The 18,920-nt window shown below is 49.0% G+C and overlaps 1 protein-coding gene across 1 annotated transcript in view; it reads left to right on the top strand.

The window, feature by feature from the left end:
* The first annotated feature begins 1,243 nt into the window (after window positions 1-1,243).
* The window catches only part of LOC134936690 (scavenger receptor cysteine-rich type 1 protein M130-like), a 63,995-nt gene continuing 46,318 nt past the window's right edge, over window positions 1,244-18,920 (top strand). The window contains exon 1 of the mRNA XM_063931869.1: window positions 1,244-1,377. Within this exon, the coding sequence (XP_063787939.1) occupies window positions 1,326-1,377 (52 nt within the window). The 5' untranslated portion in view covers window positions 1,244-1,325. The remainder of the gene's footprint in view (window positions 1,378-18,920) is intronic.

Below are 18,920 nucleotides of genomic sequence, written 5' to 3'. Positions count from 1 at the left end.
GCTCCTCCGGGCACATTTTCTAAACTGAGTCTGGGAGGAGGGGCATAGAGGGAGCCAGCCCACACTATTAAACTCTTAAAGAGCCAATGGCTCCTGGTGGACCCATCTATACCCCATGGTACTAATATGGACCCCAGCATCCTCTAGGATGTAAGAGAAAAGTTAAGTTACTTTTATGGGGAGGATCACAAATCTTCATAAATAGGTGAGCTGAGTATAGTGCAGGCTAGGACGACCTGTGGCTCTTCAGCTGCAGGGAAACTACAGGTTCCAGAAAGAGTATAGGTCCCAGCAAGCCCTCTTGCTGGAATTTGTTCCACAACAACTGTAGACTGGATGCCTAGGCCTGGTAGGGTCTTCAGTTATACTAATCCCACGTGAAAGGCTCTGCAGATAGACCACTCCTTTATGAAAGGCTCTGCAGTTAGAGACCCCTCCTGTGTGCAAGGCTCTGCAGTGAGGCCCTCATTCCGAGTTGATCGCTCGCTAGCTGCTTTTAGCAGCAGTGCAAACGCTAGGCCGCTGCCCTCTGGGAGTGTATCTTAGCATAGCAGAAGTGCGAACGAAAGATTAGCAGAACTGCTTGAAAAAAAGATTGTGCCGTTTCTGAGCAGCTCCAAACCTACTCCTACCTAGCGATCACTTCAGACTGTTTTGTTCCTGGTTTGACGTCACAAACACGCCCTGCGTTCGGCCAGCCACTCCCCCGTTTCCCCAGCCACTCCTGCGTTTTTATCGGTCACACCTGCGTTTTTACACACACTCCCCGAAAACGGCAAGTTACCACCCAGAAACACCCACTTCCTGTCAATCACTCTGCGGCCAGCACTGCGACTTAAAAGTGTCGCTCGACCTTGTGTGAAACTGCATAGTTTTGTGTGAAAGTACATCGCGCGTGAGCACTGCACCCCATATGCAGAAATGCAGCTTTTTCACCTAATCGCCGCGCTGCGACCGAAAGCACCTAGCGATCAACTCGGAATGACCCCCTTAGAGTAGACCGCTCCTGTGTACAAGACTCTGCAGATAGCCTAGGATTCACATAATCTTATGTGAAATGCTCTGCAGATAGACCACTCCTGTATGAAAGGCTTTGCATGCAATTAGACCACTCCTGTGTGAAAGGTTCTGCAGACAGGCTAATCCTGTGTGAAAGTCTCTGCAGATAGACTGCTCCTATGTGAGACACAGACACAGGTACTACTGCCTGCCTGAGACACTCCTAAATCTCTGCCCCTCCTCTCTCACACGTATGTTCCTCTCCTAAATTCCCCTCCTCCTGTACCCAGAAGTCCTGCCCTCCTCCCTACTTATCCTTCCCTGGTATGGAGCTGGCACTGCCCCTTTCCTGTTATTTGCTGTGGTTATCCCGTTTTGGTGAGTTTAATCTAAGTTTATTTCTCTCACCCCTCTTTCCCTTCCTCCAGCCGTCTCTGCCTCCAGCACTTCCTGACTTCCCTTCTCTCCTCGTAATCTGATTCATCTATCTCCCAATGTCTGCACCCATCAGCTTTTCCCTTTCCCAGTGCTTAGAGTGTCAGCTCTTCGGAACAGGAATCCTGCGGTAACTTCCTATAGAACGTTTCGTACTGTGCCGTGTTACTGGGCAGTGACTGCACGCAGGGGCAACAGTCCCGGAGTTTGCATCACTTCATCTGTGTTTGTATATTCAACATAGAATATGCCTGTGTGTGGGAGCCATCATATCTGGCTGTATGCTGTACACGTGATCTGATGCCAGCTCACTGAGGTTTGCATCTGTAGATACAGTATCGTGGCATCTTTAATTATGTATGTGTATTTAAGGCCTCAAACAAATAAAATATATATCTAAACCCATGGAGACCTCCGGGGCAATTATCTCCCATGTTCTTCCTGTCTGATAGGGTATGTAGTCGCTGTTGTCGACCGTTATGATGTTGATATGGTTACAAGGGTGGTCTTCAGTTTGCTGGCGGCCGGGGTCCCGATGACCAGCATACCACTGCCGGAATCCCGACTGCCGGCATACCGACAGCTTTTCTCCCTATGGGGGGTCCATGACCCCCCCTGGAGGGAGAATAGATAGCATGGCGCGCGTAGCGCCACCGTGCTCGCAAGGGGCTCATTTGCGCTCGCCCAGCTGTCGGTATGCCGACGGTCGGGATTCCGGCGCCATTATGGTGACCGCCGGGAGCCCGACCGCCGGCATAACATACTACACCCGGTTAAAATGACATCATCTAACATGTCGACATCTTGAAAATGATTTCTGTTTTTCTCTGACGTCCTAGTGGATGCTGGGACTTCCGTAAGGACCATGGGGAATAGCGGCTCCGCAGGAGACTGGGCACAAAAGTAAAAGCTTTAGACTAGCTGGTGTGCACTGGCTCCTCCCCCTATGACCCTCCTCCAAGCCTCAGTTAGATTTTTGTGCCCGAACGAGAAGGGTGCATGCTAGGTGGCTCTCCTGAGCTGCTTAGAAGTAAAAGTTTAAATAGGTTTTTTATTTTCAGTGAGTCCTGCTGGCAACAGGCTCACTGCATCGTGGGACTAAGGGGAGAAGAAGCGAACTCACCTGCGTGCAGAGTGGATTGGGCTTCGTGGCTACTGGACATTAGCTCCAGAGGGACGATCACAGGTTCAGCCTGGATGGGTCCCGGAGCCGCGCCGCCGGCCCCCTTACAGAGCCAGAAGAGCGAAGAGGTCCGGAGAAATCGGCGGCAGAAGACGTTCCTGTCTTCAGATAAGGTAGCGCACAGCACTGCAGCTGTGCGCCATTGCTCTCAGCACACTTCACACTCCGGTCACTGAGGGTGCAGGGCGCTGGGGGGGAGCGCCCTGAGACGCAATAAAACACTATATAAACCTTATATGGCTAAAGAAATGCATCACATATAGCTCCTGGGCTATATGGATGCATTTAACCCCTGCCAGTTTTCCTGAAAAAAGCGGGAGAAAAGGCCGCCGTGAAGGGGCGGAGCCTTTCTCCTCAGCACACAAGCGCCATTTTCTTTCACAGCTCCGCTGGAAGGACGGCTCCCTGACTCTCCCCTGCAGTCCTGCTACAAGAATCAGGGTAAAACAAGAGAGGGGGGGCACTATTGGCAGCTAATATAAAACAGCAGCTATAAAGGGAGAAACACTTACATAAGGTTATCCCTGTATATATATAGCGCTCTGGTGTGTGCTGGCAAACTCTCCCTCTGTCTCCCCAAAGGGCTCGTGGGGTCCTGTCCTCTTTCAGAGCATTCCCTGTGTGTGTGCTGGGTGTCGGTACGATTGTGTCGACATGTATGAGGAGGAAAATGATGTGGAAGCAGAGCAATTGCCTGTGTTAGTGATGTCACCCCCTAGGGAGTCGACACCTGACTGGATGGTCGTATTTAAAGAATTACGTGACAGTGTCAGCACTTTGCAAAAAACTGTTGACGACATGAGACAGCCGGCAAATCAATTAGTGCCTGTTCAGGCGTCTCAGACACCGTCAGGGGCGCTAAAACGCCCGTTACCTCAGATGGTCGACACAGACCCAGACACGGATACTGAATCCAGTGTCGACGGTGAGGAGACAAACGTAATGTCCAGTAGGGCCACACGTTACATGATCACGGCAATGAAGGAGGCATTGAATATTTCTGACACTACAAGTACCACAAAAAAGGGTATTATGTGGGGTGTGAAAAAACTACCAGTAGTTTTTCCTGAATCAGATGAATTAAATGAGGTGTGTGATAAAGCGTGGTTTTCCCCCGATAAAAAACTGCTGATTTCTAATAAATTATTGGCACTATACCCTTTCCCGCCAGAGGTTAGGGCACATTGGGAAACACCTCCTAGGGTAGATAAGGCGCTCACACGCTTATCAAAACAAGTGGCGTTACCGTCTCCCGATACGGCCGCCCTTAAGGAACCAGCTGATAGAAGGCTGGAAAATATCCTAAAATGTATATACACACATACTGGTGTTATACTGCGACCAGCAATCGCCTCAGCCTGGATGTGCAGCGCTGGAGTGGCTTGGTCGGATTCCCTGACTGAAAATATTGATACCCTGGATAGGGACAGTATATTATTAACTATAGAGCATTTAAAGGATGCATTACTATATATGCGAGATGCACAGAGGGATATTTGCACCCTGGCATCTAGAGTGAGTGCGATGTCCATTTCTGCCAGAAGAGCGTTATGGACGCGACAGTGGTCAGGTGATGCGGATTCCAAACGACATATGGAAGTATTGCCGTATAAAGGGGAGGAGTTATTTGGGGTCGGTCTATCGGACCTGGTGGCCACGGCAACGGCTGGAAAATCCACCTTTTTACCCCAGGTCACCTCTCAGCAGAAAAAGACACCGTCTTTTCAAACTCAGTCCTTTCGTCCCCATAAGGGCAAGCGGGCAAAAGGCCACTCATTTCTGCCCCGGGGCAGAGGAAGGGGAAAAAGACTGCACCAGGCAGCCTCTTCCCAGGAGCAGAAGCCCTCCCCCGCTTCTGCCAAGTCTTCAGCATGACGCTGGGGCTCTACAAGCGGACTCAGGCACGGTGGGGGGCCGTCTCAAGAATTTCAGCGCGCAGTGGGCTCACTCGCAAGTGGACCCCTGGATCCTGCAGGTAGTATCACAGGGGTACAAATTGGAATTCGAGACGTCTCCCCCTCGCCGGTTCCTGAAGTCTGCTCTACCAACGTCTCCCTCCGACAGGGAGGCGGTAGTGGAAGCTATTCACAAGCTGTATTCCCAGCAGGTGATAATCAAGGTACCCCTCCTACAACAGGGAAAGGGGTATTATTCCACGCTGTTTGTGGTACCGAAGCCGGACGGCTCGGTGAGACCAATTTTAAATCTAAAATCCTTGAACACTTACATAAAAAGGTTCAAATTCAAGATGGAGTCACTCAGAGCAGTGATAGCGAACCTGGAAGAAGGGGACTATATGGTATCTCTAGACATCAAAGATGCTTATCTCCATGTCCCAATCTACCCTTCTCACCAAGGGTACCTCAGGTTTGTGGTACAAAACTGTCATTATCAGTTTCAGACGCTGCCGTTTGGATTGTCCACGGCACCACGGGTCTTTACCAAGGTAATGGCCGAAATGATGATTCTTCTTCGAAGAAAAGGTGTCTTAATTATCCCTTACTTGGACGATCTCCTGATAAGGGCAAGGTCCAGGGAACAGTTAGAGGTCGGAGTAGCACTATCTCAGGTAGTGCTACGTCAGCACGGGTGGATCCTAAATATCCCAAAATCACAGCTGATTCCAACAACACGTCTACTGTTCCTGGGGATGATTCTGGACACAGTCCAGAAAAAGGTGTTTCTCCCGGAGGAGAAGGCCAGGGAGTTATCCGAGCTAGTCAGGAAACTCCTAAAACCAGGCCAAGTGTCAGTGCATCAATGCACGAGAGTCCTGGGAAAAATGGTGGCTTCTTACAAAGCGTTCCATTCGGAAGATTCCATGCAAGAACTTTTCAGTGGGATCTGCTGGACAAATGGTCCGGATCGCATCTTCAGATGCATCAGCGGATAACCCTATCTCCAAGGACAAGGGTGTCTCTCCTGTGGTGGTTACAGAGTGCTCATCTTCTAGAGGGCCGCAGATTCGGCATTCAGGATTGGACGCTGGTGACCACCGATGCCAGCCTGAGAGGCAGGGGAGCAGTCACACAGGGAAGAAATTTCCAGGGCTTGTGGTCAAGCATGGAAACGTCTCTTCACATAAATATCCTGGAACTAAGGGCCATTTACAATGCCCTAAGTCAAGCAAGGCCTCTGCTTCAGGGTCAGTCGGTATTGATCCAATCGGACAACATCACGGCAGTCGCCCACGTCAACAGACAGGGCGGCACAAGAAGCAGGAGGGCAATGGCAGAAGCTGCAAGGATTCTTCGCTGGGCGGAAAATCATGTGGTGGCACTGTCAGCAGTGTTCATTCCGGGAGTGGACAACTGGGAAGCAGACTTCCTCAGCAGACACGACCTCCACCCAGGGGAGTGGGGACTTCACCCAGAAGTCTTTCAAGTGATTGTAAACCGTTGGGAAAAACCAAAGGTGGACATGATGGCGTCCCGTCTCAACAAAAAACTGGACAGATATTGCGCCAGGTCAAGGGACCCTCAGGCAATAGCGGTGGACGCTCTGGTAACACCGTGGGTGTACCAGTCGGTGTATGTGTTCCCTCCTCTGCCTCTCATACCAAAAGTACTGAGAATCATAAGAAGGAGAGGAGTAAAGACTATACTCGTGGCTCCGGATTGGCCAAGAAGAACTTGGTACCCGGAACTGCAAGAGATGCTCACAGAGGACCCGTGGCCTCTACCTCTAAGAAAGGACCTGCTCCAGCAGGGACCTTGTCTGTTCCAAGACTTACCGCGGCTGCGTTTGACGGCATGGCGGTTGAACGCCGGATCCTGATGGAAAAAGGCATTCCAGATGAAGTCATCCCTACCCTGATCAAAGCCAGGAAGGATGTAACCGCGAAACATTATCACCGCATTTGGCGAAAATATGTTGCGTGGTGTGAGGCCAAGAAGGCCCCCACAGAGGAATTTCAACTGGGTCGTTTCCTGCATTTCCTGCAAGCAGGACTGTCTATGGGCCTAAAATTAGGATCCATTAAGGTTCAAATTTCGGCCCTGTCGATCTTCTTCCAGAAAGAACTGGCTTCAGTGCCTGAAGTTCAGACGTTTGTCAAGGGGGTACTGCATATACAGCCTCCTTTTGTGCCACCAGTGGCACCTTGGGATCTCAATGTAGTTTTAGGGTTCCTAAAATCACATTGGTTTGAACCACTCACCACTGTGGAATTAAAATATCTCACATGGAAGGTGGTCATGCTGTTAGCTCTGGCGTCAGCCAGGCGTGTCTCAGAATTGGCGGCTTTGTCATATAAAAGCCCTTACCTAATTTTTCATTCAGACAGGGCAGAATTGAGGACTCGTCCTCAATTTCTCCCTAAGGTGGTTTCAGCGTTTCACATGAACCAACCTATTGTGGTGCCTGCGGCTACTAGGGACTTGGAGGACTCCAAGTTGTTGGACGTAGTCAGGGCCCTGAAAATATATGTTTCCAGGACGGCGGGAGTCAGAAAATCTGACTCGCTGTTTATCCTGTATGCACCCAACAAGCTGGGTGCTCCTGCTTCTAAGCAGACGATTGCTCGTTGGATTTGTAGTACAATTCAGCTTGCACATTCTGTGGCAGGACTGCCACAGCCAAAATCTGTTAAAGCCCATTCCACAAGGAAAGTGGGCTCATCTTGGGCGGCTACCCGAGGGGTCTCGGCTTTACAACTTTGCCGAGCAGCTACTTGGTCAGGGGCAAACACGTTTGCAAAATTTTACAAATTCGATACCCTGGCTGAGGAGGACCTGGAGTTCTCTCATTCGGTGCTGCAGAGTCATCCGCACTCTCCCGCCCGTTTGGGAGCTTTGGTATAATCCCCATGGTCCTTACGGAAGTCCCAGCATCCACTAGGACGTCAGAGAAAATAAGAATTTACTTACCGATAATTCTATTTCTCATAGTCCGTAGTGGATGCTGGGCACCCATCCCAAGTGCGGATTGTCTGCAATACTTGTATATAGTTATTGTTACAAAAAAATCGGGTTGTTTATTGTTGTGAGCCATCTTTTCAGAGGCTCCTACGTTTATCATACTGTTATCTGGGTTCAGATCACAGGTTGTACAGTGTGATTGGTGTGGCTGGTATGAGTCTTACCCGGGATTCAAAATCCTTCCTTATTATGTACGCTCGTCCGGGCACAGTATCCTAACTGAGGCTTGGAGGAGGGTCATAGGGGGAGGAGCCAGTGCACACCAGCTAGTCTAAAGCTTTTACTTTTGTGCCCAGTCTCCTGCGGAGCCGCTATTCCCCATGGTCCTTACGGAAGTCCCAGCATCCACTACGGACTATGAGAAATAGAATTATCGGTAAGTAAATTCTTATTTTTTTTTATTAGTTTAGGTTTAGTAGTTATAGGGGGTAGGGATACCTTACAAATACATTATCACTATACCATGTTGACTTTTCATCAATGCCGAAATTCTGATTGTATCTAGTGCATTGTATAAAATGATAGCTAGATGCTTGATGCTATTGGCAACTTCTCCACTTGTCCTCTTTAGAAGATTCGATACATCTTCCTCCTAAAGTTCAAAGATGGCGTGATGAGTGAATTGCAAACTATAAGGTAAATGTATTATAGTGGCACGCATCGTGCCGTTATAAAACTTCCTGATTCACCTCATTATGATGCTGACCGTTCATACATTGCCCAAGCATATCGGCTTGCTATCTTTTAGATAGCAGCGCCGATATGGACAGGGGCGCAGCCATCATACATGGGGGAGTAGCTGTATAGCGCACATAACGTGTGCTGATACTGCTTCTCCCCCATATCACCAGTTCATACGTTTACCCCTATGGCCCTGATTCAGAGTTGTACAGTAATGCACAAGCGTAGGGAAGTGCGGGGAAGCGGCTGCGTAATACCGCAAAAATAAAATGCAAATTCAGCAGGACGCGTCTGTAGGAGATGCAGCATCGGATCACGATGGTCGCGACTCGAGATGATAGCAGCCCTCCGTCAGTCTGCAGGAGCCCAAGCTTACTCAGACTGGCTGTTGGATCCAGTCAGTCGGGTCCAGGAAGTCTGCATCTGACCACGCAGACCCTGGGCACAGTACACTAGGAATGGCCATCATGGTTATTAATCAATGGTCACCATCAATGGTACAGTTGATGTCTAACCTCAATGTTGTTAAACCAGCTGCAAGGGAACAATTGATGGTTTCACCCACTTTACCATTCAATGGGTTGTGGGGCAGTCAAGGCCGGGGGCCGGGATTTCAGGGGGCGGAGCTAGGCTCCATGTACTGGCACCTATGAGTAAAAAAAATAGGTACTTCTGTATCACTAATGGCGGGACTCCATCTGGTCATCCCCCATCAATGGTAAAAGTATTTTAACTTGGTAATTGGTAATTTTAAATCATAGATGGTTGATGACCATCCCGACAGCATGCCGGGTGAAGAGGGCAGTAAGCCCCCATTTTCTGAAACGTACCACCATATCTATCATACTGCAGCTAGAGCGGGCCTGCAAGCGATATCGCAGGACCCATTCTGCACATGCGCAGAACGGGTCATGCGTGGACCCCCAACTATCGGATTTATATGTAAACCATCAGGTCCTATAGGCTGGAGATATAAAAAGCATAATGCAGCCAAAACTGCAGTTTTCTGAGCTTTGGCCACATTACCCATATGTATCAAGTTCCGGAATGCGATGCTTTCCGGAGATTGTACTCGATAGGCAACGGATGACATTGCCTAATAGAAGCCTCTGGGCTTCTTTTTGCATTCTTCCCTGAGCGGGATCCAAATGGATCCCTCCCAGTGCCCCCCGAGACTTGCACATTGGCCGGTGCATGCGCAGAGGGACTCCTGGGTCATAAATCAGGAGGTTCTATCATCGCTTTGGACTGCTGTAATTATTCTATGTGCATACTGGCATCATTGACATCGCTATGCAGAATGATAATTGGGAGATGTGTTGCATCCAAAATGTGATGGATAGTAAATTCCGCCCTATATATGTAATAATGGTACATCCGCTCTACATATGTAAATAAGTCTGCTTTCAGATGGACATCGGAAGCCCAGCATCAAATGATGGCTGAGCTTCCGCCATCTAAACTTTTGATGTGATGGTAACTAACCATTGCATCAAAAGAATTTGATGAAAAAAGTATTCATATGACTTGCCATGCACAAAACAATCCTCTGGCCGTTCCCGATGTTAAACAACTGAATTCAGCAGTATTTTAATATCGGATGGCCATGGCATCCACGTCATTCGATGGTGGCTGCCATTGGAAAGCTGCCATCGAATGGTGAAACCACCAACATTGGCAGAAAAACATTGATGGTTGCTAACCATCGAAAACTGATATCCATCCCTACCAGGGATAGGGCTATTTCACACTAGCTGGTTTTCACATGGCCGGCAAAAAGCTGGATGGCTTTTTGTTGTTCAGTCATTTTAGTTATTTATGAAAACACATTGCTCTTCTCAGAGGGCACGGACGTGACCCGGTTGCTGCGTTGCAGCTGGAAATATCCACTGAATAAGATGGCTGATGAGCCATGGTGGTGCCTTCCCTGAAGGCGGTGCAGTATGTGTGTCAATAGGCTCTTTTGCACATTTCTTTTTTATTTTTTTCTGTCACCGTGTTCAGCAGGGGAGAGTCCGGGGAGCCAGCTTCTCTGCAGTGTGCTGTGGAGAAAATGGCGCTGGTTAGTGCTGGAAGACCAAGCTCCGCCCCCTCAGTGGCTGGCTTCGGTCCCGCTCTATTTTTCCATACTGGCGGGGGATTTTACCATATAGTGCCTCCGCAGCCCCTATATTATCATTAGCCAGTCCCAAGAGGTTTAAAATTGCTGCCCAGGGCGCCCCCCCTGCGCCCTGCACCCTTAAGTGTCCACTGTGTGTGTTGTGTGTGGGAGCAATGGCGCGCAGCATTACCTCAGAGAAGATCCAAAGTCTTCAGCCGCCTTTGACGTCTTCTTTCTTCTTATACTCACCCGGCTTCTATCTTCCGGCTCTGTGAGGAGGACGGCGGCGCGGCTCCGGGACGAACGGCGAGGGTGAGACCTGCGTTCCGACCCTCTGGGGGTCCAGTAGCCTAAGAAGCAGAGCCTATCACTTAAGTAGGTCAGCTTCTCTCCCCTCAGTCCCACGATGCAGGGAGCCTGTTGCCAGCAGGGCTCCCTGAAAATAAAAAACCTAACAAAATTCTTTTTTTCAGAGAAACTCAGGAGAGCTCCCCTGTAGTGCCTCTAGTCTCCTCTGGGCACAGTTTCTCTAACTGAGGTCTGGAGGAGGGGCATAGAGGGAGGAGCCAGTGCACACCCATTCTAAAGTTCTTTATAGTGCCCATGTCTCCTGCGGAGCCCGTCTATACCCCATGGTCCTTACGGAGTCCCCAGCATCCTCTACGGACTAGGAGAAAAAGATTTACCGGTAGGTTTAAAATCTTATTATTTTTTTTTTTGCTGCTACACACAGCATTAAACACGGCTCAAAGCCGTTGTGTGTGGAAAGGCAGTGACGGGCAGTAAAAAACAGGCCGGGTTTTGCTGGCTTTTTGCTGTCCGGTGAAAACCGGCTAGTGTGAAATAGCCCATAGTGTGCCCTGGTAATGATGCCAGCTTTGTGGATCAGGGCTGCCAGGCTACAGAGATGTATACAACACTGCATATGGCATATATACGTATTTAGGATCCTGTTAAGGTTGGATTGCAAAATTTGAGAAAACGCAATCCGCACAATTATTGAACAACTGCAATGCGTTTTTTGGGTGGGTCTCTGATGTCAGCGATGACCACTTCCGGCCTCTTGCGTATGCCGAATTGTGGACGTCCTTGCCTGGCGCAGATGGAAAAACTCTTCAGTATTCCGGTATTTGCATATTGTTATCACATTGTGCCTTGCGATGCATTTGCAATTTCTGCAATGGGCATTTTGCTCTATTTCTGGGCAGTAACTATTTGATTGCAGCAACTGCTTTTAGCAAGATTAGCGTTCCAACCTGAATAGGGTCCTTAGGGGGGGGATATATCAAACCTAAAGAGTGAATAAGTGGACTGGTGGAGAAGTTGCCTACAGCAACCAATCAGCTTATAGCTAGCATTTCACAATTACAGGCAACTTGCGTTCAGCCCTGTATCAGCTCCTCAGCGTATTTCCATGTACTGCAGTCATGTCACTAGATGCCAGTGGCTTATGGGGGAGATGTATCATAGTGTGGAGAGAGATAAAGTACCAACCTCCTAACTGCCATTTTACAGGCTGTTAAAAATGACAGGAGTTGATTGGTAATTTATCTCTCTCCACATTATTGGCCAGATATCCTTGAAAAGTGATACAGTGGAGAGTGATAAAGTACCAGCCAATCAGCCTGTAACGTGGCAGGTAGGAGCTGATTAGCTGGTACTTTATCACTCTCCACTTTATTACTTTTCAAGGATATCTGGCCCATAACCTGGAGAGAGATAAAGTACCAACCAATCAACTCCTGTCATTTTTCATGTCACTAGATGCCAGTGGCTTATGGGGGAGATGTAGCATGGTGTGGAGAGAGATAAAGTACCAACCACCTAAGTGCCATTTTACAGGCTGTGAAAAATGACAGGAGTTGATTGGTTGGTACTTTATCTCTCTACACATTATGAGCCATATATCCTTGAAAAGTAATAAAGTGGAGAGTGTTAAAGTACCAGCTAATCAGCTCCTACCTGCCACGTTACAGGCTGATTGGCTGGTACTTTATCACTCTCCGCTGTATCACTTTTCAAGGATTAGTACATCTGACCCTTATTCTCTCCAAGCTTTGCTAAATCTCCCTTATAGGTTTCACTCAGTAATATTAGGTCAGGTGCACATCAGGCAATCGGGCCTATGGGGGTAATTCCAAGTTGATCGCAGCAGGAAATTTTTTAGCAGTTGGGCAAAACCATGTGCACTGCAGGGGAGGCAGATATAACATGTGCAGAGAAAGTTAGATTTGGGTGGGTTATTTTGTTTCTGTGCAGGGTAAATACTGGCTGCTTTATTTTTACACTGCAATTTAGATTGCAGATTGAACTCACCACACCCAAATCTAACTCTCTCTGCACATGTTATATCTGCCTCCCCTGCAGTGCACATGGTTTTGCCCAACTGCTAAAAAATTTCGTGCTGCGATCAACTCAGAATTACCCCCTTTGGTCGTGCCAAAATCCCTTTCTCTGACGTCCTAGTGGATGCTGGGAACTCCGTAAGGACCATGGGGAATAGACGGGCTCCGCAGGAGACTGGGCACTCTAAAAGAAAGATTAGGTACTATCTGGTGTGCACTGGCTCCTCCCTCTATGCCCCTCCTCCAGACCTCAGTTAGAATATGTGCCCGGCCAGAGCTGGGTGCTCCTAGTGGGCTCTCCTGAGCTTGCTAGAAAGAAAGTATTTGTTAGGTTTTTTATTTTCAGTGAGATCTGCTGGCAACAGACTCACTGCTACGTGGGACTGAGGGGAGAGAAGCAAACTACCTGCGTGCAGCTAGCTTGTGCTTCTTAGGCTACTGGACACCATTAGCTCCAGAGGGTTCGAACACAGGGCCTGACCTCGATCGTCCGTTCCCGGAGCCGCGCCGCCGTCCCCCTTGCAGAGCCAGAAGACAGAAAAAGGAGATGAAATCGGCGGCAGAAGACTCCGGTCTTTATTAAGGTAGCGCACAGCACTGCAGCTGTGCGCCATTGCTCCCACAGCACACTACACACTCCGGTCACTGTAGGGTGCAGGGCGCTGGGGGGGGGCGCTCTGGGCAGCAATTATATTACCTTTGGCTAAATATACACATAATACAGTCAGCTAACTGTATATGTGTAAAAACCCCCGCCATTAAGTTAAAGAAAACGCGGGACAGAAGCCCGCCGCTGAGGGGGCGGGACCTTCTTCCTCAGCACACCAGCGCCATTTTCCCTTCACAGCTCCGCTGGAAGCACGCTCCCCAGGCTCTCCCCTGCAGTATCCAGGTACAAGACGGGATAAAAAGAGAGGGGGGGGCACATAAATTTAGGCGCAAATCGATAAAATCAAGCAGCTATTGGGAAAATCACTTATTAGCAGTGTAAATCCCTGTGTTATATAGCGCTGTGGTGTGTGCTGGCATACTCTCTCTCTGTCTCCCCAAAGGACTTTGTGGGGTCCTGTCCTCAGTCTGAGCATTCCCTGTGTGTGTGCGGTGTGTCGGTACGGCTGTGTCGACATGTTTGATGAGGAGGGTTACGTGGAGGCGGAGCAGGGGCAGATACAGGTGGTGTCGCCCCCGACGGGGCCGACACCTGATTGGATGGATATGTGGAAGGTCTTAACCGACAGTGTCAACTCCTTACATAAAAGGTTTGATGACGCAGCAGCCTTGGGACAGCCGGGGTCTCAGCCCGCGCCTGCCCAGGCGACTCAGAAGCCGTCAGGGGCTCATAAACGCCCGCTAGCTCTGATGGTAGACACAGATGTCGACACGGAGTCTGACTCCAGTGTGGATGAGGATGAGACAAATGTACAGTCTACAAAAGCCATCCGATGCATGATTACTGCAATGAAAGATGTATTGCACATTTCTGATATTAACCCGGTTACCACCAAAAGGGGTACAGGTTGAGTATCCCTTATCCAAAATGCTTGGGACCAGAGATATTTTGGATATCGGATTTTTCCGTATTTTGGAATAATTGCATACCATAATGAGATATCATGGTGATAGGACCTAAATCTAAGCACTGAATTCATTTATGTTACATATACACCTTATACACACAGCCTGAAGGTAATTTTAGCTAATATTTTTTATAACTTTGTGCATTAAACAAAGTGTGTCTACATTCACACAATTCATTTATGTTTCATATACACCTCATACACACAGCCTGAAGGTCATTTAATACAATATTTGTAACAACTTTGTGTATTAAACAAAGTTTGTGTACATTGAGCCATCAAAACCAAAGGTTTCACTATCTCACTCTCACTCAAAAAAGTCCGTATTTCGGAATATTCCGTATTTCGGAATATTTGGATATGGGATACTCAACCTGTATTATGTTTGGGGAGAAAAAGCAGCCAGTGACTTTTCCCCCATCTGATGAATTAAATGATTTGTGTGAAGAAGCGTGGAGTTCCCCTGATAAGAAACTAGTGATTTCTACGAGGTTACTGATGGCGTACCCTTTCCCGCCAACGGATAGGTTACGTTGGGAAACATCCCCTAGGGTGGACAAGGCGCTAACACGCTTATCTAAAAGGGTGGCACTGCCGTCTCAGGATACGGACGCCCTAAAGGATCCTGCGGATAGAAAGCAGGAAGCTATCCTGAAGTCTGTGTATACACACTCTGGTACTCTACTGAGACCTGCTATTGCTTCAGCCTGGATGTGTAGTGCGGCAGCAGCATGGACTGATACCCTGTCAGACAACATTGATTCCCTCGACAGGGATACCATTTTGCTAACCATCGAACATATAAAAGACGTTGTCTTATATATGCGGGATGCACAGAGGGACATTTGCTTGCTGGCATCTAGAATTAATGCAATGTCCATTTCTGCCAGGAGAGTATTATGGACTCGGCAGTGGACAGGTGATGCAGATTCTAAAAAACACATGGAGGTTTTGCCTTATAAGGGTGAGGAACTATTTGGGGACGGTCTCTCGGACCTCGTATCCACAGCAACTGCTGGGAAGTCGACTTTTTTGCCTCAGGTTCCCTCACAGCCTAAGAAAGCACCGTATTATCAAATGCAGTCCTTTCGGCCTCAGAAAGGCAAGCGGGTCAGAGGAGCATCCTTTCTGGCCAGAGGCAAGGGTAGAGGAAGGAAGCTGCACCAGGCAGCCAGTTCCCAGGAACAAAAATCCTCCCCTGCTTCCACTAAGTCCACCGCATGACGTTGGGGCTCCACAGGCGGAGCCAGGTGCGGTGGGGGCGCGTCTCCGAAACTTCAGCAACCAGTGGGTTCGCTCACAAGTGGATCTATGGGTTGTACAAATTGTATCTCAGGGATACAAGCTGGAGTTCGAGGCGACTCTCCCTCGCCGTTACCTCAAATCAGCCTTGCCAGCTGCTCCCAGGGAAAGGGAGGTAGTACTGGCGGCAATTCACAAGCTGTACCTCCAGCAGGTGAAAATAAAGGTACCCCTCCTTCAACAGGGCAGGGGTTACTATTCCACAATGTTTGTGGTACCGAAACCGGACGGTTCGGTGAGACCCATCCTGGATTTAAAATCATTGAACACTTATATAAAGAAGTTCAAGTTCAAAATGGAATCGCTCAGGGCGGTTATTGCAAGCCTGGAAGAGGGGGATTTTATGGTGTCGCTGGACATCAAGGATGCTTACTTGCATGTCCCCATTTTCCCACCTCACCAGGAGTACCTCAGGTTTGTGGTACAGAACTGTCATTACCAGTTTGGTCTCTCCACGGCTCCGAGAATATTTACCAAGGTAATGGCCGAAATTATAATACTCCTTCGGAGAAAGGGAGTTATAATTATCCCGTACTTGGACGATCTCCTCATAAAGGCGAGGTCCAAAGAGCAGTTGTTGGTCAGCGTAGCACTGAGGAAGTGCTCTCAGGAAGTGTTGCAACAGCACGGCTGGATTCTGAATATCCCAAAGTCGCAGCTGATCCCTACGACGCATCTGCTTTTCCTGGGAATGATTCTGGACACAGAACAGAAGAAGGTGTTTCTCCCGGAGGAGAAGGCCCAGGAATTGTCATCTCTGGTCAGGGACCTCCTGAAACCAAAACAGGTGTCGGTGCATCACTGCACGCGAGTCCTGGGAAAGATGGTGGCTTCTTACGAAGCAATTCCCTTCGGCAGGTTCCATGCAAGGATCTTTCAGTGGGATCTGTTGGACAAATGGTCCGGATCGCATCTTCAGATGCATCGGTTGATCACCCTGTCCCCAAGGGCCAGGGTGTCTCTGCTGTGGTGGCTGCAGAGTGCTCATCTTCTCGAGGGACGCAGGTTCGGCATACAGGACTGGATCCTGGTGACCACGGATGCAAGCCTCCGAGGATGGGGGGCAGTCACTCAGGGAAGAAACTTCAAGGGACAGTGGTCAAGTCTGGAGACTTCTCTACACATAAATATATTGGAACTAAGGGCCATCTACAACGCCCTGAGTCAAGCAGAGCCCCTGCTTCAAAACCAATCTGTACTGATTCAGTCAGACAACATCACGGCGGTCGCCCATGTAAACCGCCAGGGCGGCACAAGAAGCAGGATGGCAATGGCAGAAGCCACAAGGATTCTTCGATGGGCGGAGAATCACGTGCTAGCACTGTCAGCAGTGTTCATTCCGGGAGTGGACAACTGGGAAGCAGACTTCCTCAGCAGGCACGACCTCCACCCGGGAGAGTGGGGACTTCATCAAGAAGTCTTCACACAGATTGTAAATCGTTGGGAACTGCCACAGGTGGACATGATGGCGTCCCGTTTCAACAAAAAGCTAAAAAAATATTGCGCCAGGTCACGGGACCCTCAGGCGATAGCTGTGGACGCACTAGTGACACCGTCGGTGTACCAGTCGGTTTATGTGTTCCCTCCTCTTCCTCTCATACCCAAGGTACTGAGGATAGTAAGAAAGAGAGGAGTAAGAACTATACTCATCGTTCCGGATTGGCCAAGAAGAACTTGGTACCCAGAACTACAAGAAATGATCTCAGAGGACCCATGGCCTCTGCCTCTCAGACAGGACCTGTTGCAGCAGGGGCCCTGTCTGTTCCAAGACTTACCGCGGCTGCGTTTGACGGCATGGCGGTTGAACGCAGGATCCTAGCGGAAAAGGGCAATCCGGATGAAGTTATTCCTACGCTGATAAAGGCTAGGAAAGACGTGACCGCAAAACATTATCACCGTATATGGCGAAAATATGTTGCTAGGTGTGAGGCCAGGAAGGCCCCTACAGAGGAATTCCAGCTGGGTCGATACCTGCACTTCCTACAGTCAGGAGTGACTATGGGCCTAAAATTAGGATCTATAAAGGTCCAGATTTCAGTATTTTCTTTCAAAAAGAACTGGCTTCACTGCCTGAAGTTCAGACGTTTGTTAAGGGAGTGCTGCATGTTCAGCCCCCTTTTGTGCCTCCAGTGGCACCTTGGGATCTTAACGTTGTGTTGGATTTCCTGAAATCACACTGGTTTGAGCCACTTAAGACCGTGGAGCTAAAGTATCTCACGTGGAAGGTGGTCATGCTGTTGGCCTTGGCTTCAGCTAGGCGTGTGTCAGAATTGGCGGCTTTGTCATGTAAAAGCCCGTATCTGATCTTCCATATGGACAGGGCAGATTTGAGGACTCGTCCCCAATTTCTCCCAAAGGTGGTATCAGCGTTTCATTTGAACCAACCTATTGTGGTGCCTGCGGCTACTCGGGACTTGGAGGCTTCCAAGTTGCTGGACGTAGTCAGGGCTTTGAAAATCTATGTAGCCAGGGCGGCTGGAGTCAGGAAAACTGACTCGCTGTTTATCCTGCATGCACCCAACAAACTGGGTGCTCCTGCTTCAAAGCAAACTATTGCGCGCTGGATCTGTAACACGATTCAGCAAGCTCATTCTGCGGCAGGGTTACCGCATCCTAAATCAGTAAAAGCCTTCCACAAGGAAGGTGGGCTCTTCTTGGGCGGCTGCCCGAGGGGTCTCGGCTTTACAGCTTTGCCGAGCTGCTACTTGGTCGGGTTCAAACACATTTGCTAAGTTCTACAAGTTTGATACCCTGGCTGAGGAGGACCTTGCCTTTGCTCATTCGGTGCTGCAGAGTCATCCGCACTCTCCCGCCCGTTTGGGAGCTTTGGTATAATCCCCATGGTCCTTACGGAGTTCCCAGCATCCACTAGGACGTTAGAGAAAATAAGAATTTACTCACCGGTAATTCTATTTCTCGTAGTCCGTAGTGGATGCTGGGCGCCCGTCCCAAGTGCGGACTCTCTGCAATACATGTATATAGTTATTGCTTAACTCAAGGGTTATTGTTATGAGCCATCTGTTACTGAGGCTCCGTTGTTGTTCATACTGTTAACTGGGTATGGTTATCACAAGTTGCGTTGTACAGTGTGATTGGTGTGGCTGGTATGAGTCTTACCCTGGATTCCAAATCCTTTCCTTGTTGTGTCAGCTCTTCCGGGCACAGTTTCCTTAACTGAGGTCTGGAGGAGGGGCATAGAGGGAGGAGCCAGTGCACACCAGATAGTACCTAATCTTTCTTTTAGAGTGCCCAGTCTCCTGCGGAGCCCGTCTATTCCCCATGGTCCTTACGGAGTTCCCAGCATCCACTACGGACTACGAGAAATAGAATTACCGGTGAGTAAATTCTTATTTTTACCTGCACCATGCCAGATTGACC

This window comes from Pseudophryne corroboree, chromosome 6, assembly GCF_028390025.1.
Source record: "Pseudophryne corroboree isolate aPseCor3 chromosome 6, aPseCor3.hap2, whole genome shotgun sequence".
Taxonomy (NCBI): Eukaryota; Metazoa; Chordata; class Amphibia; order Anura; family Myobatrachidae; genus Pseudophryne; species Pseudophryne corroboree.
The sequence above is the reverse complement of the archived record's forward strand: the minus strand, read 5'-3'. Positions and strand labels throughout refer to the sequence as shown.